Consider the following 22,877-nt stretch of genomic DNA (forward strand, 5'->3'; position numbering starts at 1 on the left):
CTCTCTCTCTATATATATATATATATATGTATGTGTACATACATATATATACACACATATATATGTGTGTGTGCATATGTGTAAAATACTTATATGTAAAATATGTGTTTACCAAATTATTAGATTTAAGTGTCCAGTTTTCAACAAAAAAATCACAAGGCATGCAAAGAACCGTAAAGTATCACCTGTTGAAAGGAAAAAAATAAACCAACAGAATCTGTCCCTGAATAAGACCGTACAGCAGATCTGATCTAGTAGACAAAGACTTTAAAACAACTGTCTTAAAGGTGCTCAAAGAACTAAAGGAAGACGTGGAGCAAGTCAAGAAGAAAACATATGAACAAAATAGAAATATAAATAAAGAAATAGAAAACTTAAAAAGAAACCAAAAATGATGTTCTGGACTGAAAAATACAATTAAAATGAAAAATTCACTGGAGGGGTTCAAAGGAAGATTTGACTCAGGCAGAGGAAAGAATCAGTGAATCTGAAGATAGGACAATGTAAACATTTTAATCTGAGGAACAGAAAGAAAAAAGGCTGAAGAAAAGTGAACAAAGCTAAGGGATTTGTGGGACTCTATGAAGTGGACTAACATACACATTTTGGGAGTCTTAGGAGGAGAAGAGAAACAAAAGCAGAGAGAATATTTGAAGAAATGATGACTGAAAATATCCCAAATTTGATGAAAGATGTGAATGTAAACATCCAAGAAGCTCAATGAACTCAAAATAGGATGGACTCAAAGAGACCCACATTGAGACACATTATAATCAAACTGTGGAAAGCCGAGACAGTCTCGAAAGCAGCAAGAGAGAATGACTCATCACACACAGGGGATCCTCAACAAGGTTGTCAGCAGATATCTTATTAGAAACTCTGGAGGCTGGAAGGCGATGGGCTGATGTATTCAAAAAGCTAAAAGAAACAAACACTCAATCAAGAATCCTGTATCTGGCAAAACTGTCCTTCAAAAGTGATAGAGAAATTAAGACCTTGCCAGATAAAAGCTGAGGGAGTTATTACCACTAGACCTGCCCAGTAAGAACTGCTGAAGGGAGTCCTGCATGTTGAAATGAAAGGACACTAGACAGTAACTCAAAGCCATATGATCTTAGTAAAGGTAAATACATGGGCAGTTATAAAAGCTTGTATTTTTTTAATGGTGTATAACTCCACTTTTTGTTTTCTACGTGATTTAGAAGACTAATTTTTTTTTTTAGAAAACCAATTATTAGTCTAAAAGCTAGTATTATTGTAGCTTTGATTTGTAACTTTACATTTTGTTTTCTACATAATTTAAGAGATTAATGCACTAAAAATTATTTTGTGTTTTTGGACACACAATATATAAAAACAAGTTTTGTCCCAATTGTGACATCAACAATTAAAAGAGGTGGGGATGAAGCTATTAAAGTAGCAGAGTTTTTGTATACTGGTGATGTTAAGCTGGTATAAATTCAAATTAGTGCTAAAACTTCAGAATGTTAGAAAAGGTACAAAAAAGCTATGAGACATATAGAAAACAAAATGACAGTAATTACTAATCAGTAATTACTTTCAATATAAATAGATTAAATTCTCCAACTGAAAAACAGATTGGCAGAATGAATTAAAAAAACCAACCTATGATCCAACTATATGCAACCTACAAGAGACTCACTTTATTTTATTTATTTATTTATTTATTTTTTGAGACAGAGTCTTGCTTTATTGCCCAGGCTAGAATGAGTGCTGTGGCGTCAGCCTAGCTCACAGCAACTTCAAACTCCTGGGCTCAAGCCATCCTTCTGCCTCAGCCTCCCAAGTAGCTAGGACTACAGGCACGTGCCACCATGCCTGGCTAACTTTTTCTATATATTTTTAGTTGTCCGGTTAATTTCTTTCTATTTTTTAGTAGAGACGGGGTCTCGCTCTTGCTCAGGCTGGTCTCGAACTCCTGACCTCGAGTGATCCGCCCACCTCGGTCTCCCAGAGTGCTAGGATTACAGGCATGAGCCACCGCGCCTGGCCCGAGACTCACTTTAGATCCAAAGACACAGATTGAAGTGCAAGAATGGAAAAGGATATTCCATGCATATAGCACTGTCTGATCTAGCAATTTCCCTTCTGGGTGCATACTAAAAAGAATTGAAAGCAGGATCTTGAAGAGATATTTGTATACCCATGTTCATAACAGCACTATTCAGAATTACAGTAATTGTGGAATCAACTTGAGTGTTTGACAGATGAATGAAATGTGGTCTATACATACAATCGAATATTACTCAGCCATAAAAAGTAAGGAAATTCAGATACATACTACAACATGGATGAATCTTGAGGACATTATACTAAGTGAAATAAGCCGGTTGCAAAAAAGCAAATGCTGTATGATCCTACTTATATGGGTACTTAGAGTAGTCAAAATCATAGAGACAGAAAGTGGAAGGGTGGTTGCCAGGGACCAGGAGGAGAGAGAATGGGGAGTTATTTTTTAATGGGCACAGAGTTTCAGTTTTACAAGTTGAAGAGAGTTATGGAGGTGGGTGGTGGTGATGGCTGTACAATGTGAATGTACTTAATACCATTTAAAAATGGTTGTGATGGTAAATTTTGTTACTTTTTACCACAATAAAAAAAACTGGGGAAAAAAGTCTGTGAAGTTTGTATATCTGTTATTTTAGGAAATGCCATATGCTTTTTTGCTTATATTAGCATATATTATGCCTCTTTATAGCTGCTACTTAATAAATATCTTTGGAAGACTGGATTAATTGGATGAATAGATGTCTTAGTTTTTTAGGAGAAATCTTTTTATGTTACAAAATATATAGACAATGTCTATATAGTTAATGTTTCCTTGGGTCCATGCCTATAGAGAGAGCTCTCATTGAGAGGCTAGGAGAGGGTTTCCCGTGGAAATCCTGAACATTATGTGTCGGTTTTACTGGGTGACCTGTGTTGGGAAGCCATGACACACAGCAGAGTGGATATTCTGTGTCTGTGTCTATGTTTTTCTTACATATATAATAAAGTCTCTAAAGAAGGACCAGGTAAACAAGACCGCCTCCCTGAATGAATGAGTATAACCTGCTTTTTTCCTTCTCTTCTCTGTTACACTTTAGGACCCAAAGTGATCCAGACTTCTGCCGCTAATTTTTCACTAAATAACAGCAAAAAGGTAAGACTGGGTCTGAGTGGCAGCTGGGAGGCATTTCTCCAGGTCACTGAGAAATGGCCTTGCTTGGGCGCCCTTTGACATGGACTGCCCTCGCCCTGCAGTTGCTTCTCAGGCAACACACACTTCTTACTCCACCGTCAGCTGCTGGCCGCTGGGTTCTTGTTTGCTAAAACGACCTTTTCTGCTGTAGTGAACACCTCAGTGCTTAGCAGGGGTGGTGGTGGTAGCTCTCAGGGAGCAGCAGTTCGTTTCCAAAGGGTGGGTAACTCATCCTGATTCCTTGCGTCTTATAAGTCCTATTAGATTGTAAGTTTTAACAATGATCACTTGGATATCTAACTTTTTCTTACTACATTTGCCCAAGTTAAGATTTGGTCTGTGTCAGGTTTCTAACAATAATAGTTCTTTCTAATTATTATTTGATATTCCTTGCATGAACTCACTTGAAATGAAAAATCCTCCTCCTCCTCCTTTTTTTTCCAAATGTGCTTTGACTCTTTACTGTCTTTAAAGAAAAACAGAGGTTCTTTCAATTGGAGAATTTTGGTTTTCTTGGATAAATATTAACTTGTGAGAGCCCAAACAATTAAACCTTTTTATTTTTCTGCATGTCAGACACATAATATCTTTATCTATAAACTGAACACAGTTGTGTCCTGCATCCTCATGTCAGCGGAATATGTATAGTTTACATCACATAGACCCCCCCCACCCCAAATTCCTCTTCCTCTCTCTTCTCCCACTTCCCTGCTGGTTTCCACCCCTATAAGTTCTCAAAAAGGCAAGAGAAAAATATCCTAAAATTTACACCCTTTGACTCGTCTTTCTGCTACTGCTAGTTTGAAAGGGCCCTCTGTTTAGCCTGTCTTCACATTTTCTGTTCATTCCTTTATTGTTTGTAGCTCGGGGGCTAATGATCTGATTTGAAGAGGTGCCACCGTGGAGTTTCCTGATGGTGGTTGGTCTTTTACAATTTCTGTCTCTCAGGGTGTGAGACTCTTTTTAACACTGAAGATAGCAGGCATTCCACCAAACTGGCTTGCTTCCAAGAGACCATCCTCACTTCGGAAAGACAGTAAATTATCCTCTGATGGATTTTATTGCCCTCATGGCTTTTAGGCAAATCTGCAGTCTTAGGAAGTTTCATTGAGACCCTGAGAGAAACATTAAAAACACAAACATCACATCTGTAATCCTGGCACTCTGAGAGGTTTAGATGGGAGGGTTGCTTGAGGCCAGGAATTCAGGACCAGCCTGGGCAACTTAGCGAGACCCTGTCTCCACAACAAAATTTTAAAAATTAGCTGGGTGTGGTAGCACGAACCTGTAGTCCTAGCTACTCTGGAGGCTGAGGCAGAAAGATCACTTTAGCGCAGGAGTTCGAAGTTACAGTGAGCTATGATCATGCCACTGCACTCCAGCCTCCTGGGTGACAAAGTGAAACCCCCATCTCTTAAAAAAAATATACAACACATGTGCAAAGATGATGCATTCAAATAATGCTTTTCTTTGGAACCTTAGGTGGGCTCTTTAAACAACTCTCTCTGTATCCTACTGCTATTAGACACCAGTATTATGTTTTTAAGGAAACACTGCAGAAGAATCACTGGCAACATGGTCCCCTCTAATTTTTCTTTCCAGGGGCATTAAGACTTTCATAAAGCTGAACATAGCAGATGTCAAATGGCGACATGTCTGGCATACTGACACTAAAGAATTATTGAGACACATTATCTTGTAAATGTGAAAGTATGTCTTTGGTGTCCCTTCTCATCTCATTATATATCTCATCATTCTGCTCTCTTTACTGTTTCTCCAAGTGGCTTTTTCTTGGTACTTAAGTAGGTATATTGCCCCAAGGCTCCAGGTGGTAGAAACTGTCTGCTTAGAGGTTTTGATGAGAGATAGGAGTGAATTACGGCTGAGAGAGAGGTAGTCTTTTCTTCTTCTGGAATGTAGGATTTCACTTCTGTTGTGGAAAGGAAAACCACAGACATTTCTGTTGCAGAGCTAATGCTCAAGCCTTTTTTACTAAATGTAAATTTTGTATGTTAAGATGAGGTATTTGGTAGATTCAATTGAAAGGTCACATGGATTACTTAACTTTTTTTTTTCCCTTCAGCTAAAGCCAATTGAAATACTTTCAAATCCACTGAATACGTATAATCAGCAGCTCTGGCTGACGTGCGTTGTTGAGTTGGATCAATCAAAAGGTACGGAGCCTGACATTTCGGGTGATTTTTCTTTGAACAAAGCATCATGGTTTAGAGGTTGAAAGAACTTTAAAATATTTGGACAAGTGCTCAAAGATAGATGTATAAGGATATTCATCATTATTTATAATAGCAACACATTGGAAGCCCCTTAAATGTCTTCCAGTGGGAGAGAAAGCAAGTTGTGCTACATCCTCTTTGGGCTAATGCCGGCCTCACCTCGGAGCTGTGCAGTGTGGGTGCTGCAGCTTCCCGCCTTTCTCAGTGGGGATCTGGGACAGAATGAGGTCTTGGTGCCCTGAGGTGGTGGTTCTGGTCCCCAGCGATGCTTGGCAATGTCTGGAGACAATTTTGTCACAACTAGGGAGGAGGGAGTGCTACTGGCATCCAGTGGGTAGAGGCCAGGGGTGCCCCTAAACATCCTGCAGCACACTGCACAGACCTCCACAACTAGGAACTATCTGGCCCATGGTGTCATCGGTGCCCAGCTCAGAAACCTACCCTTAGGCATCCATGGTTTAGAATGTTCATAATGCTTGCTTACAACGAATTAGTTTCTATTCATCTAAAGGGGCACCAGTTTTATACCATCCTAAGGAGAACTGAGAAGATGGTTACCCAAATTAGTTTCTGGGTTCTGTGCTTCAGAGGAGGCACCCTGGTCAAGAAAGAATTTGAAAAGATAACCATGACCACAGTAAATAAAGTGAAAAAAATGCATATTACAAAAAAACTTACACTTTTTTAGTAATATTTTAAAAAGCAAAAAGAAATTTTATGTTACTGTGTATTTGTATGTCTAGAAAATGATATGCAAGGACAGACACAAAAATGTGAATTATGGTTATCTCTAGGTGGTGAGATTTATAAGTGTTTAATGCCATCTTTATATTTTTTATTCATTTTTATAATGATAATGTAATTAGAAAAACAAATTACATAATCAGAACAATAAAGAATCTATTTCTATTTTGATGTAAAGTTAAATTAAAAAATTATGTGGGAAATCAAAAATTTAGTTTCATTAGCCATGAAAGATTTACCCTTTTGTGAAATGAAACTGACGGATCTGAAATGTGGGTTTTGACACAGGTGCCTGAGCACCGGGTTGGAGGGAGAAGCTAATGGCGAAGTTTACTTTGCTGGGCAAATGTGAGATTTCCAAATATGCTGGGGCCAGTGTGGCCTGAGAACCTCGGGCTTGCTGTGTGTTCCTGGTTCCATGGCCATCGCAGAGCACCTGTGTAGATGTGAAGTGCCTGGCATGCTCTCTGACACTGAATGTTTTCCTTTTGTAGAAACTTCTATTCAGACAAGCTTTCCCATGACTGTTAAAGTCGATGGTGTAGCTCAAGATGGAACCACAAAGTACATTCATAACAAAGTTCACAATCGGACGAGGACCCTCACATGTGCAGGGGTGAGTGTGTGTGCTCCACAATCAGTCATCAGGCTACACACAGTGTTACGGATCTGCTTCTCCAAGGTAGAAGGTAGAGCACAGTACGAGACTTTGAAAAATTGTTCTTAAGTAAAATAGATGGAGTCATAACAAAGGTGGTGTGTGAAAAACTTAATTTTATACATTGATACCCTTAAAAATTCTTACAAACTTACACACACACGTGCCCACATATGCACACACAAAAATAGCACCATACACGCTGAGCATCTTTGATACGTGTTTTTACTGTTTGTGTGACTTCCTGCCTGGTGTGTCCACAGAGGGATGTTTATGGGCCACCCATCTCAGGTGAAGGTCGGCCACCGTTCCACGGTCACTCTTGATCACTAGGGCCCTGGGCTGTTCCCAGCTGTGCGTTGAATGTCCCGATCCGTCCGCTGGGGGCAGAGACCCACTTACAGAGTAGGATCAGTGGCCTACTTTTCGGAGGGTCCACTTCAGGTTGCAGTGTGTGGGATCGGAAACGTGAGGGTCCAGAGTGGGAATGAGCCCTCACTCTGGATTTCACCCTGTTCAGAATCCGAAGAATCAGAGCCAGCTTCCTGCTTTAGCAGGGAGTCCACGTGAGGACTCAGCAGGTTATTGGCAGCACGGAGAACTTGGAGAGCATCAGAAAAAGGGCAGTGCATTTGCTTATCGGGTTAGAGAAGTAATGTCAGAAGCCGGGTAGCCAGTAGTTTCTCTGCTAGGCACACCAAGTACTTCCCACACATTGTCTCCTTAAATCCGCCCGCCAGGCCACGGAGGAGAAACTACTCCCTGTTTATTACTATTAGAGCCTCGTTTTATACAAAAAGAAACTGAAGCTTAGAGGGGTCAGAACCATTGCCCAGAGTAACAGAAAGTAAGTGGAGGGGCCAGGATTTAAGTCCATGAGCTCTTATCCTGAAGCTTGTGGCCTTACCCACTGTGCACAAACACGAGTCCTGGCAAGAAAGAATTCAGTTGGGGAGGATTCCTACGCGGTGGCTGGCCGCTGTCTGTGGTCCCTGTCTGTGGAGGCTAAGGGAGGAGGCTGCGGTGGGTCAGAAGCCAGCAGAGGGCACTGGGTTGCTGGGGAGGCGTGCAGAGCCATCACGGCGCTGATTCCCCGTCCTCGGCAACCTCGGCCGCTGCGCCCATCCAGGTCTGGGGAAGGCATCAGAAGTGACTGGCCTGTCACCCTGCTGCCATCTCTCACCTGTGAGGGCGGGGCTGAGCCAGCTTCTGAGTGTGTTTCCGTGTTTCCTTATCTGTAAGGCGGGGGTTAAGCCTTCCCCACCTGGCTCTGCACAGTGGTGAGGCTCGAGGTGAGTGACGTGTGCGAGAGTGTGCAGTGTGTTCCAGAGTGAGGCGCCCACGTGTCCCCCACCCTGCCTGTGTGCAGGAGGGGCCCGATCCATTCTGCTGAGCAACAGGAAGGACGATAGGTGTGAGGGTCAGAAAGGACCCTTGTCCAACCAGCCCCTGACCTCCCTTCCCCACAGGGTGGCCTCCCACCTCCACCCACCTTGCCTTTTTGCTCCTCAGACCGAGCCCTGGGTGGACAGTGGGTCTGTGCCTGCTATCCTAAAGCTAGTGCACTCGTCACCCTTGTTTGCCTGCACTGAGGTGCATCCCAGCACGCTGGACATTCAATTTTAAAAGTGGGATGAGCTGGTCGCGCTACTTAAAGCCACTGCTTCAAGTAGGGCCAGGCTGCCGGGGGCGGCTCATCTGCACTCTTGCTTCCTGGATGTGCTCGTCATGCTTTGCACCTTGACGGTGGTCCTTCGGTGTATCTCCGTGGTTCCTCCCTCTCCTGTAGGTGTCCCCAGCTCAGTTTATGCGGTGTCATCCTTTGGAAATGTCTCACTTCTGTTCCCTGTCCACTCAGATCTCTCCCTAACCCTGCAAGGAGCATTGCCCTGCCTTGAAAAACCATGGAATTTTTACATTACAGAGATACTTACCACCCTCTTATATTACCTTTTTTTTGTTTGATATAAAGAAGAAACCTTGTCTGCCTTTAGGTAACAAGGTTGTGTACACCTTGCAGGTGAGAAAGCTGTGGTCCCATCACAAGGTGATTTTCAGAGGTGCGTTGTAATCAGCAGAACTGTGGCTTGAACTTGGGACCCTCAAATCCTCTGGCGCTTTCACTGTAGTTTTTTTTAAACTTAACAATATATGCAGCTTGAAATATAACTCTTTTGTTAATTAAAACATCCCCTGAAAATTGAGACAAATTCTTAAACTTGTAAGAAGTGTTTCTCTATCCAACAAAAATGTATTAACCAATGTTAAACCATCCTTTCCTGACCATGTGTGTCCTTAGCCACCCACCCCTGTCTCTAGAGAGGAAAGGTGGAGTTAGTTTTGCTGAGAACGTGGCCCATGTACTTGTGTGCCCAGAGGGCGGGTGGGAAATTCCAATGAGGGAAACTGGTCAGGTGGGAAGGAAACCACGGCTCTGATGACATGAAACATCACAGGTGACCCGTGCTTCCACGTGGGAGGGCGGGAGGTGGAGCGAGTGGCTGGCCAGAGGGCTCGTGTCCCCTTCCAGGGCAGTTCCTCCTGGCCAAGAGCTGGCGCAGGCCCGGGTACCCAGCTGGCCAGGGTCTTGGAGATTTGAGGTGGTAACCTCTGTGCCACCTCAGCCCATTGCACATACCTCCTCTCTGCTTCCTCTCCTGTCCCTTAGGTCAGCTCCCCCGTGTCACCCAGCCCCCTCCTTGCCACTTGCCCTCTTGTCTTTTTAAGGCTTCTTTTGTAAAACCCAGATCTGTTTTCTTCCCCTGACTTCAGACATGCGAGACTTGGGGAGCCTCTGACCCACTGCTGGGCGATGCCCTATTCAGGGCCATAATGATACCAGTGCTACCCGGAAAGCCAGAGAACTGCCCGTTTGCTCTGGGCAGTGGCTGGACTGTCATGCAGCCCAGCGAGAGCGTGCCCATTCAGAGGTGGAGCGACGTCCCCCAGGGCAGGGCTGAGGCAGAACTGGGGCAGGGTGGCCCTGCGCCCCTGCGGGCACCCCTGAGCAAGCTTCATCTGACGAAGCTCCTCCCTGCCACTCTGAGGGCACTAACTCAAGCAGAGGAGACCTGACACTTAATTCTGAAGGACAAAAGACAGCAGAACACACACACTGCAAGATCACACTGGCTGCTGTCCACGCAGCCTTTGCTTTGATGCTTGGTGGCAGGGAGGGGAGAAAGGAAAGTATGTAATCCACTCTGTGTGTCGTTATGATGACTGCAAATGGGGGCCAAGGATGACAGACTAGGCGGAGGTGTTGAGATGATGTATCTTAGCTTACGTTCCGCCACCCCACGCCTTAGTGTATTTATGAAAATGTCAGGTTTGTGTTGCACTGTTAACTTCTTTATGCAGGTTACATATTATTTTTAATCATCCCAAATAAAAAGATTCTAATTGCTACAAATCATATACTGTGTTTCCAAAAATAGCCATTTGGTTCTTTCTTTCTAGGAACTGTTTTTGGCTGGCATCTGACTTTTTCTGGGCTTTTGGCGAGTTCCCTGAGATGATGAGTTCTGCTCATCTGTTGTTGAAATGTGTTACTTCATGGGTCAGTTGGTGGGAGGGTGAATCTTGCATGCTTTAAAGACACAAATCTTCCTTGCATATTTGCAGAAATGTGAAGAAATTATTGTGGCTCACCTTGGCTACTTGAATTACACTCGGTACACAGTGATTGTGGGATTTGAACATCTGAAGCTACCTGAAGCTATCAAGGAAATGAACTTCACAGTAAGTATACCAGCTGACTGCACGTTTCCCATGGCTCACTTTTTAGTTCCTGTTCTTTTGTTGAGTGACTAAATACTGTTTTTTTGGACAGCGGAAGATACAAAGTTTAAAAATATTATATTTTAAACCACACTTTCTTAAGAACATGGAACCAAGAGTAACTTAAGGAGACACAGAAATTGGCAAAATCCTTAGGTGTTCTGAGGTTTAAAATAGAGTGTACGGTAGTGTTGCAGCTGGAAGGCAGTTAAGGGCCGCCAGGCAGCAGACCCTCCATGAACGCGGGACTTACTCCTCCAGCACTTGTGGGTGGTCTTCAGACCTGCCGGGACCTCTAGGGAGGGGACCCCTGCTGTAATTCTTAGATGATCCTTTCTCGTGTCAAGCTGAAATCTACCTCCTTGTCCCCTCCACGCATTAGGAGTCGGTATATCCAGCATAGTGACTAGGGGTGAGGGTTTTAGATTGGACAGACAAGCTGGGTTCACATCCTGGCTCCATCATTTACTAGTTTGACTTGGTTGAGTCTCAGTTTCTGTATCTATGAAATAGCTACCTCAAAGAGTTGTGAATAGTAAATGAAGATACTAATAAGTGCCTTTTAGAAAAAAAAAAGCTTTATTAAAATATAATTCACATACTATAAAATTTGTGCTTCAAAGTGTACAGTTCATTGGTTTTTAGTGTATTCATAGAGTTGTACGACCAGTCTCATTCCAGAACACTGCCTAATTCAGAGCATTTTCATCCCACCTAAAAGAAACCTATTAGCAGTCATTTCCCTTCCTCACAGCCCCTGGCAGTCACTCATCTTCTGTCTCCCTCTGTGGATTTGCCTGGTCTGGACGATTCATGTGAATGGAACCCTACGACGTGGTCCTGGTGACTGGCTGCTGTCGCTTAGCATGGGTTTCTCAAGGTTCCTCCAGGTGGTTGTGGGTATTAGTACTTCATTCCTTATTTTTTTTTTGCATAACCACTGTAAAATCGGGTCTTTTTCATTTGCTGCTTCTGTGGCTGGTTTCTTCTAACAATTCTCAAACATCGTTCAGAGGTTAGATTTTGCTCTTGAATTTCTTCTTTGTTTCGGCTCCTTGCTCCAGCCTCTCTAGGTCTTTGGAATTTGAATCTGGATTCTGTTCTTTGTTGTGTGAATGATCTCCTGGAGCTCATTCCTGGGAAAATCTGAGGAGCATCCTGCTTGTGTCCTCAGGTTCCTGACGCAGAGGTGGAACCAGATGGGGTCCCAGGCAGATGTGCTCTGCTTAGGCACACTTTGATCTAGCCCTGTGCTAACCATCTGTGCAGCAGCCTTTGCTGTTCGGAGTCACTCTGATTCAGGAATGCGGAAGGAAGAGGCACTGTGTTTCTCAAACAAGGGACCTCTCCTTTCCAGTCATCTTCGTCAGAATATCATCCCTTAAAAACCTTTGATCGTTCTCAGCACCTGTCCCAGGCTTTAGCTCATCTTGACCCCACTACGTGGGTTTGGGCCACTCTTTTATTTGTCTTTGATTGTGGTTTTGTTGTTCCATCTTTTGTATTTATTCGCATTTCCTCTTAAACTCATTCTTAAAGAATTTTGTGCATATTTTAGATGAACTGGGTACATGGGATTCTGCCATTGCTAGTGGAAGGCAGGTGACACGATGTTGCTATAGGGCTTAAAAAGGGATAGTTTCAAAAAGAGGTTACCATCGGAACCACCCACCTTGAGTTACACCACAACCAGAGCTTCATTTTTGGCAGTACTTTTCACCATCCAGAAAGGCGATACCTAAAACCCTTGGGATTTGTGAAGAATGTCACCAGAATTTTCCCTGTTTGGTACATTCCGTATTCCCAGTACCCAGGCACAGTGCCTGGTGGCTCTTAGGCTTGCAGTAACTCTTTATTGGTTCAGTCAAAGAACCACACTGTAGCACTTCACCAATTAAGAAATTCAGGCAGCCAGCAGACTTCTGAGATTATGTTTGTCCTTGCTTTAAACCAAAGAGTTGGAGAGTATAGAGAGAAAGGAATGCCTTTTTTTTTTTTTTTTACCAATCAAACTTGCAAATATAAAACAACCAGAAAGATAACATTCAAGGTTGGGGAAATGCAAGGACACAGTAGTCTCATAACCATTGATGGGAGTGTCTTTTGATTTCTCAGGGGTAGTTGGGCAGTGTATAAAAGCCTCTATTTGCAAACTGTTTTTGACCTCGTAATTCTACTTCTAGGAATTTATTCTGAGGAAAAAGAAATGTACACAAAGATTTATGTTTAAACCTATTCCTCAGAGCAGAAAATTGGGAGCAATCTGCATTTAGCAGTAAAGTTCTGGCTAAATTAATAGATTAATTATTCTGTAGCCTCTAAAATAATAATCACAAGATAGGGTAAATAATGCAAAGCACATATTAATTTTTTAAAAAATGCATGAATTAGAAGCGTTTATATTCTAAAAAACTAAAAGTCTAGAATGCTGTCTGTGGGTGGTGGGATTGTTTAGTTTCTTCTTTTCCTCTGTTTCCCATAATGAATGTTATTATCTTTATTACCAGAAGAGAAAATTATTTTAACAAAACAAACTCTTGAGACAACCAATATTTGAAGGGGGACATCCAAGACACGTGCTAGCCATCTTCTCCCACCCAGAACCTCAGTTATTGACGAATTACACGTGCTTTTTCTTATGGCCTTACTTGCGATATCCTCAGAGGATCACAGTTTGACATTATGTTGAAAGCTTGTGTAGAGATACATTAAGAAATTAGAGAACCATATGCAAAACTATCTTTTATAACATTGCTGTTGAAGACAGTATCCATTATTTTGTGAACTCTAATCTCACCTCCAAATAGAATCTTTTTTAGGCTTTAGTATTATTTTTTTTTTTTAGTGCAGTTTTAGGTTCATAGCAAAATTGAGAGGAAGGTACAGAATATCCCATTTGCTTCCTGCCCCCCAACAGGCACAGCCTCCCCCACGATCAACATCCCCACCAGAGTTGGATGAATTTGTTACAACCTGCACTGACACATCATTATCACCCAAAGTCCACAGTTCACATTAGGGTTCACTCTCAGTGTTGGACACTCTGTGGGTTTTGATAAATGTACGATGACAGGTGTCCACCACTGCAGTATCATACAGAGTAGTTTCACTGCCCCGAAAATCCCCTGTACTGTCCGTTCATCCCCCCCTCCCCAAACCCCTGGCAACCACTGATCTTTTCACCGTCCCCATGGTTTTTCCTTCTCCAGAATGTTACATAGTTAGAATCATACAGTATGTGTACAGCCTTTTCAGATTGGCTTCTTTTACTTAGTAATATCCATTTTAGGTTTTTTCCATGTCGCTTTTTCAAGGCTTGATTGCTCATTTTTTTTGGGGGGGGTTGGGGTACAAGGTCTCACTGTCGCCCAGGCTGGAGTGCAGTGGCCTCATCATAGCTCACTGCAATCTTGAACTCCTGGGCTCAAGCGACCCTCCCGCCTCCGCCTCCCGGAGTGCTAGGATTACAGACATGAGGCACAGCGCCTGGCCGCTCATTTGTTTTTATCACAGAGTGATAGTTCATTGGATGTGCCACAGTTTATCTGTTGACCAATTGAAGGACATCTTGGTTGCTTCTAAGTTTTGGCAATTACAAACAAAGATGCTATTAACATCTATCTGGAGGTCTTTGTGTAGACATAAGTTTTCAACTCTTTTGTGTAAATAGCAAGGAACAAAAACAGAATTCCTTTTGATTATTTGTTATAACTCCTTTTATTAGAGAATGAAAGCTCTAGAACTCATCAAATTTCTCTCTTGGTATCGGCTGTCAAATTTCAGAAGAAAGTCTTTTGCTGAATTGCAGTTATAATGAACATCCTGGTACAGATTTCTGGTATAATTATCTACGTTTTTTTTGTTTTTACTCTTTTGCCTTTTAAAAAACTTGAAAAATGATTTCGATCTAATCTGGCTTTTTATCAAAGCTACCTTCCTTCCTTTTTGGAGGTTAATAAGCTATAACGAATAAATATATACTAAAGGTATTTTAGTGATATTGCTACACACCCACCAGAATGGCTAAAATGAAAATGATAGAACATGCTGAAGCTGGCAATTACGTGGAGTGATCAGAGCTCTCATGCCCTGCACGTGAAAGTGTACAATTGATGCAACAGAAATGCATACATATACTGACCAAAAGACATGCATTTAAGTATTTATAGCAGCACAGTTCTTAATAGCCCCAAACTGCAACACCACCCATGAGCAGTAGAATGAATACATAAATTGTGCTGTTTTCCTGCACACTATACAGCAATGAGAATGAGTGCTTTCAGCCTTACGCAGCATACAAATAGCTTCCACAAGCGTGATGTTGAATGGAGTAAGCCAGATACAAAATAGTATATGGTATATGACTCCACTTACATAAATTACAAAAACAAGCAAAATTAATCTGTACTGTTCAGTCTTGGAGCCCCAGGCTGTGAATCTGAGGACAGGTCTCTATTCCAGGAATTCTGCTTGTGCTGCTCAGGTCCCTGTGATACGTCCCCCACCCTGTGTGCTCCTGTGGCTGTCCCTTCAGGGGACTCTGAGGATACAAGACCACGTTGGTTCTCTGCTAAAGAGTTTGCTCCTGGAGGCATTTTACTGATTGTATTTTTCTTGAATTTCACTTACTTCATGTCTGTATGGGATTTGATATCCTCTTTGCGTGCACAGTGCAGGTAGCTGCTCTGCAGAGGCTGAGTGTGGGGCTGGGTGAGCTGGACCACAGTCCTAGAGATGGGGAAGGGGAGGAATGGCCTCGGGCATGAAGTGGCTGCTTGTTCCAAATGTAACTTCACAGTATCACAGGGCGAGCCTAGTCTCTGAAAGGACAAAGACGGCCTTGTGACGCCAAGAGGACCTTGATGCAAAAGCTAGCGCACGGAGTGACAGTGCTTAAGATTTCAAAAGGAATGTCTAAACCCTGAGTCTTTTCTAGGGCTCTTACTCTTTATTTCCTTTTACTTATTTTTTAATTTCAAAAATATATTTTGGGATTTAAGAATAAACAAAAACCCCAAACCTAATTCCATAGGATTGGGTTTATACGGTGGACCAAGAAATGTCCATAGGACGGCCTCTCTCCTCACTGGGCCACTGGCCTGGTGCTTGGAGGAATCCCTGTGACCTTTTTTCCTTCCAGCCCTGACTCGCTGGAACCAGTGCGGCAGCAGGCCGGTGTGTCTGTGCTTGCTGGAGGGGCCAAGGCCCTGTTCCCTGAGGTTCATGCATTCTTCTTGGGCTGACTCAAGGGAAGAGACAAAGTCCTTTCCGTCCCTTGGCACAAACACATGCCAGATTGAACTGTTAGGCTGGTTGGCCTCAGAGCACACAGGTGACTGCTCAGCTGCGCTGGCCCCCAGAGAGAAGGTGTACGTGGCAGTGTTCTCTTTGCATCAGGAAGGGCAGGGGTGTACAGCAGAAGGAAAATAAACCCACACAGAGTGTGACAAAGGCGTTGCGTGCCTGCTGCGTGTCAGAGCAGGCATGGTGCTCAGGGTCCTGAGTTGAAAGCCGGAACAGAACATTATCCTTCTTCTCCTTTGCTCCTCACCTCTCTCCCCCTCCCTCCTATTAACTCATATTTTTGATCTAAAATGTCCCCCTCCAGGGGACAGAGGGAGACTCTGTCTGAACAAAAAAGAAAAACACAACCAAAAATTCATATGCCCTTAGTCATTATGATCTCCACTGTCCCTTTAACATCAATTGTTAGCTGCTGATTTTCTGACAGCTTTATTGAGATATAATTGACATACAGCAAAGTGCACATATTTTAAATATAAAATTCAACCCATTTTGACATATGTCAAACCTGGGAAACCAGCCCCATGATCAGGATAGTTAAGTGTCCTCCCCTTGCCACCTGTCACCCCTAAATGGGCCCCTTCCTCCTGTTATTTCTCATCCCCAGGCCACCTCTGGTCTGCCTTCATTATAGACTCATTTGCATTTTTTAGAATTTTACATAAATGGAACAATACAACATGTACTTGTTCGCTATGTTTGAATTCTTTTACTCTGCATGATTGTTTTGAGGTTGATTGGTGATGTTGGATGTATCTGTAGTTCATTCCTTTTTGTTGCTGAGAAATACTCCACTGTGTGGCTGTGGCAGACATTGCTTATCCGTCACCTGCTGGGCATTTGGACTGCTTCCAAAGAAAGCGGCTCTGCCCATGTGCCTAAATCTGTGTGCGGACATACGCTTTCATTTCTCGTGGCTGAATGCTCGAAGTGGAGTGGCTGTCACATGGTTCAAACGCTGACAAACCATTTTCCGAAGCGGTGGTGTTATTTTGAATCACCACCAGCAGGGCATGGGGGTCTCTCTTAGTCATCAACGTCCTTGTCAGAGCTTGGTGTGGTCAGTCTTAAATTGTGGCTGTCTCATAGGTGTGTAGCAGTATTGCATTGTCGTTTTAATTTACATACTTTGAAAATGTTGGTCACTGTTTTCTGGCTGTGTTTTTCTGACAGGGAATCTGCTCTCACTCTTTGTCCTCTGTGATAACACCCCTGCTCTTCTCCACCCTTTTCCTTAGAAGGAAATTCTAAGTGTTTCCTTTTTTACTTATTTAAGCAATTTTTGCTGTTCCTTGGTGTAATTTTCTTCATGTTTCTTGTGCTTGGGGTCCATTGAGCTTCTTAGATTTGTGAGTTTATAGTTTTCATCGAGTTTGGAAAAGTTTTGGCCATTATTTCTTCAAATACTTTTTCTGTCTTCCTGGCCCCCACCCCCGAAATTCAGGGACCCCAAATATGTGTCTGTTGGGCCACCCGAAGTCGTCCCGCGGCTCTCTGTGCGTTTGGGGCAGTTCCGGTTGCCGTGTCTTCACAGCCACCAGTCTCTGTGGGGTCCCTGCTGCCGGTCATCTTCCAAGTCTCTGTTTAACATGCGAGTCTCTCATCCGGCCTCTCCGTGTCCTCATCTGCTAATTCTGTCATCTTTGATTTCTGGGCCTGTTTGGATTGGTTAGCTTTTTTCCTCGCTGTGGTTCATATTTTCTTGCTTTTCTGTGTGTTTGGTATTTTTGGTTCAATGCCAGATGTTATTGATTGCTGGGCTTTGTATTTTTATAAATATTCTTGCCCTCTGCTCTGTGATGCTGCCAAGTTACTTGGATGAAGTTTGCTCTTTTCAGGCCTTGTGTTTCAACTCTGCTGGGCGGGACCAAAGCAGCTTTGAGTCCAAGGCTAATTTTTTCCAACCGCCAAAGCAGAAGTGTTTAGCACTACCTGATGCCTTTGATTATGAGTTTTTTCTCCCTCTTGTGGAAAGAGACACCATTACCAGCCCTGTGGGTGACAGGCACTCACACTCGTGTGCTGGTTGGTGCTCAGATGGAGACACGAGGGGGTGCACTTGGTGGGTATCAGGGTTCTTGCTGATACCCTCTCCTCTCCAGCACATGGATTCAAGCCACCTGGGTCTCCCTGGATGCCAGCTGTGTTCCCAACTCAGGAGACCACAAGGCTCTGCTTGGGTTCCCCTCCAGGACTTGGGGCCACCAGAGGGCACCCCTGTTGCTTCCCAGTCTTGCCCTTGGTTGCCTCCTCAGGTCCAGTGTCTCAAACTGCTCTCATGTGTGTCTATCTGCACATGTAGTTTCTAATGTTTTAGGTAAATCTAGTATCTGTTCTGAAGTGGAAATTGCTCAGATAATTTTAATTCAGTGCATCAAAATGGTGGGGCTCATTGGCCCAGTGCAGTGCAGGGTTGGGGTTCTGGGTACGAGTCTGGCTCGAGACCCAGGCTGAAGGACGGGAGATCTTGCCGTCTGCCCTGCTGTCAGCGCTGTGCCTGTGTCCCTGGCTCCGTGAGGAGCACACTTGGCACACCTGGAACACTGTTTCTTTTAATGGGAAGTGTGGCTTTTTCTAATGAAGAGGCTGACAAGGTTGATTTTTTGATATGAGATTTAAAATTCAAATGCTCTTATTATGATTATGGAATAATTTATCTGTCAGATTCACCATTAGTATAACACCATTTAAAACTACTTCTAGCTTGTGGTAATTAAGACTTTTTTAATGTTCGTATTCTTTAATATAAAAGTAAATTGTACTAAATTTTGGAATATGTAGGAAAGTATAAGTTAGAAGAACTTTTTAAATACTTACAGTCTCACGTCTAGAGATAACCATTATTAGTAGTCTGGTGTATTTCCTGTTAGGTGCACATGTGTTTTTTCAAATCATTTTCCTCACTTTCTGTTTTAGTGGAAGACTTACGACCCCGCATTTTCCAAGCTGGAAATTTGGTTTCGATTTGTCTTCGTGGTGCTCACCTTCATCGTCACCGTGAGTGTCATTTGCCTGACAGCCTGGCACAGTCTTGGCCAGAACAAAGCTGTTTCACGCAGTTGTGACTCCCAGAGTGCAGGCCGCACGGAGATGTCCCCAAACTCTTGAGCCTTTGCATCCGGTGGGCTCTGCTGATACCACCAAGCATTCCGTGTGTCTGCCGAGATGCCATGGCACAAAAAGGAGTGATGTGGTGTTGTTAAGTGTAAGGATTTCTGCATAGTGTGATAGTCATTACAAATCACCGACTTTACGTAAATTTTCATCAGTGTACAATGAAAAATGCTATTTAACCTATATGGAAGGAATCCTGCCTTATTCGAATGACCTTTGGGTGCAGATACAGCACACTCGTATGTTTTATGTTTGGAATATTGTCCTGGACCTTTCAATCTTTGCGCCATATAGAAGTGGTTTTGGAAATGCAGGCCTTTGACTCGTGGATCTGAGGGTTGTGTCCACAAGCACAGAGTGACTTGGCAGGGAAATGCTCATCCTTAGAAAGAGTCTGTGAAGATGAGAGTGGATAAACTGGGGAGAGAGCAAGTAAGCTTCGCTTAGTGACTTTTTTGCGGTCTGAAGGGTGGTGTCTGTCCCCATTAGCTCCTTGCCCCAGTGCTGACGGGGAGGGCGTGACACTGAGGAGATGTGCCCATTCTTTGCTGTAGGGCCACTCCAATGGCCATCTAAGAAACACTTGGTACTTTGCCTGAGGACACAGGTGTGTGCTGGAGGCAGGGGCCGGCACCAGGTCTGCAGAGCTGGAGGTCGTGGTGCTGGGGCCGAGCCCAGGGCCTCAGGAACCCCAGGGCACCGCCTGGTGAGCTTCATAAAGGGAAGTGGGGAGCTGGCATTTCTGTCTGGGCAAATTCTCGCTGCTTCGCAAAGGATTTCTGCCTGGGATTCTGCTGCTACACTCAGGCAAAGAGCTGGTGCTCAAGGCCTGAGTATGTTTTTATTTTTTATTATTTATTTATTTATTTATTTTTTGAGACAGAGTCTCACTCTGTTGCCCAGGGTAGAGTGCCGTGGCATCAGCCTAGCTCACAGCAACCTCAAACTCCTGGGCTCAAGCAATCCTCCTACCTCAGCCTCCCGAGTAGCTGGGACTACAGGCATGTGCCACTATGCCCGGCTAATTTTTTCTATATATATTTTTAGTTGTCCATATAATTTCTTTCTATTTTTAGTAGAGACGGGGTCTCGCTCTTGCTCAGGCTGGTCTCGAACTCCTGAGCTCAAACGATCCACCTGCCTCGGCCTCCCAGAGTGCTAGGATTACAGGCGTGAGCCACCGCGCCCGGCCCTGAGTATGTTGTTAAAAAGAGAAATGGGCCTGAGCCTTGTTGGATAACTTAGAGAGGGGAGAAGGGCTCACAGGCCTGGAGATACAGGTTGTCTAGATTGGCTTGTGTCAGATTACAAAAAACAAACAACAGCAAAACCTTAAAATGACAAGTTATATATTGTTTTAAAGCAGCGTAAAGAAACTTCTCCCATGAGCCCAACATTCCTTCTTCAGGAAGGTGTGTAATAAACACATCCTCTGACCATGGTTATAAGCTGCGTTCTCTGGCTTTTCATCGGCAAGCCCTGGTGCCCTCCTTAGAAGCTGGTGCCATCTGTGAAAGTTGCACTGCCGGGAACCTGTGGCTACTCATGGCGTCCACAGATGTGGCCCGTGCCCTGGGGGAATGTGTGCTGCCTGGCTGGGGGCAGCCCGGGAGAGCAGCCTGCCCAGGCAGAGGTGGAAGAGTGGGCATGCTCCTCTTCTGCAGGGGCTGTATGGCCCTTATATTCCTCTCCCCTCCTCCCCACGTGAGAGCAGCTTGGGACCCGTCTCACCCCTGGCCCCTCTGGAGCAAGTGACCATCTTATGTCCATTGTCACTGGTAGCCTCCAGGACCACAGCAGGCTACTCACCTGGGGTTACTCAGCAGATCTTAGGAGGGTACCTAGATCATCAAGTTGGGAAGAGCTGACCCGATGGGGCAGTGAGGTGAGCAGAGGCGGTGACGGGCCCGTTTGGTTTGCAGTGCCTGTTCGCACATTCCCTGCGGAAGTTCTCCATGCGGGACTGGGGAATTGAGCAGAAGTGGATGTCTATTCTTTTGCCTCTGCTGCTACTGTACAACGGTAGGTGCCGTTTTTATTTTGGAACTTGCCCCTTTAAAATGTAAAGCTGGAAGGCATCTTGGAGGTGGGCTAGGCCCAGAGTCCCCGCAGAGTCTGAGGGGCCCTGGAGGAACGAGGAGCAGTGTGCTTCCCGGGAGCCATGTTTCCCCAAGCTGGGGCAGATGTCTGGATTGTTCACAAACAAGCGGCTGTTTGGTAGTTAAAACTTGGACGTGCTACAGACACAGCAGTCCTGGGACTTGGCTGAGGTGGCCAGGCGCGGTGTCTGTTCTCCGTCCCTGCTCCAAAAAGCGCTTGCTTCCCGAGCTGCCGCGCTCAGCACGCCTGGGCCTCCGGGAGGAACTGATGGCAGGGCATACGGCGCTCTGTCATGATCAGTGGAGCAATCTGTTCGTTGGCTTTTAGGTGTTTTGAAAAACAAAATAGCCTTTGGTTCACTGCTTTTCCTTTGGCACTGTCTGGGGGGAAACTGACAGTGAGTCTGACCTCCCAAAGAGATGGGGTGTTCTCTGCTGGATGCTGGTGAGCCCCATTTCCGTCACGCACTTCTGCCTTGTGCTTTCCAGATCCGTTCTTCCCCCTGTCCTTTCTGGTGAACAGCTGGCTCCCAGGGATGCTGGACGACCTCTTCCAGTCAGTGTTCCTGTGCGCCCTGCTGCTCTTCTGGCTGTGTGTGTACCACGGGATCCGTGTTCAGGTGAGCGGCAGCCCGCGGCGCCGCCAGGGGCTAAAGACTCGGGCTTGCGTTCCAGACTCTGGTGATCCTTCAGGACGAAGCTGTCCGTGAAAACCTGTCTTCAGACTCTTACGCAATGGAAGAATGGAAATGCAGAAATAATTTGGGGATCTGCGATCTTGTTAGAAGTATATTTTATTATTCCTTGCTTTTTTTTTCTTTTTTAGGGAGAAAGAAAATGTTTAACTTTCTATTTGCCTAAATTCTTCATTGTTGGACTGTTGTGGCTGGCTTCTGTCACACTAGGAATATGGCAAACGTGAGTAATTCCATCGTGTATGAAACTTCAGTCATGAAAGCATTTGCCAAAGGTGAAAGACCCAGAGTCTCACTGTATTTTGTGAACTCATCCAGAAAGGAGTCGTCTCTCTCAACATTTCAAACTTGGTAGCACAGTAGTCCCCCCTTATCCTTGGGGGACACGTTCCAAGACCCCCCATGGATGCCTGAAACCTTGGATAATACCAAGTGCTATGTGTACCTGAACCATGTTTCCCCCCACCACACACCCCTATGATAAAGTTTCATTTGCACATTAGGCACAGTAAGAGATGCACAACAGTAATAAGAAAACAGAACGACTGTGACAATGTACTCTAATAAAAGTTATGTGACCTGGTCTCTCTCTCAAAATATCTAATTGTACTGTACTCACAAATCTTGTAATGATGTGAGATGAAATGAGAGGAAGTGAGGTGAATGACGTGGGCATTGTGACCAGCCGTTAGGCTACTGTTTTCCTTCTGATGACACATCTGAAGGAGGGCATCTGCTTCGGGTGACCCTGGATCATCCAGCCACGGTGATATCCACGACTGCGGGGCGGGTGGTGTGATGATGGGCGGGTGGAGACAGTGAACAGAGGGGATTCACGTCCCAGGATGGTCACTGTGCAGGATTTCGTCGCACAACTCAGAATGGCGTACAGTTTCACACATTGACTGCCACACTAGACAAAAATTTTTCCTTGGGGCCATGGGTGTTTTATTATGAAAATAGAATAAAAACTTTGAAAACAAAACAATCCTTTCTAATTTAATGAAAAATGTGTTAGTTTTTATTATTTTCTATGCATGAGTTTTA

General features: G+C 44.2%; 1 protein-coding gene across 2 annotated transcripts in view; it reads left to right on the forward strand.

The window, feature by feature from the left end:
• The window catches only part of TMEM181 (transmembrane protein 181), a 47,443-nt gene that overhangs the window by 12,328 nt on the left and 12,238 nt on the right, over positions 1-22,877 (forward strand). For both annotated transcript variants that reach the window (XM_045544644.1, XM_045544643.1), the window contains exons 3-10: positions 3,108-3,163; positions 5,286-5,376; positions 6,675-6,796; positions 10,463-10,579; positions 18,839-18,919; positions 20,959-21,058; positions 21,625-21,755; positions 21,962-22,053. In XM_045544644.1, coding sequence (XP_045400600.1) covers positions 3,108-3,163; positions 5,286-5,376; positions 6,675-6,796; positions 10,463-10,579; positions 18,839-18,919; positions 20,959-21,058; positions 21,625-21,755; positions 21,962-22,053 — 790 coding nt within the window. The remainder of the gene's footprint in view (positions 1-3,107; positions 3,164-5,285; positions 5,377-6,674; positions 6,797-10,462; positions 10,580-18,838; positions 18,920-20,958; positions 21,059-21,624; positions 21,756-21,961; positions 22,054-22,877) is intronic.

The sequence above is a fragment of the Lemur catta genome, chromosome 2 (genome assembly GCF_020740605.2).
Source record: "Lemur catta isolate mLemCat1 chromosome 2, mLemCat1.pri, whole genome shotgun sequence".
Lineage (NCBI taxonomy): Eukaryota > Metazoa > Chordata > Mammalia > Primates > Lemuridae > Lemur > Lemur catta.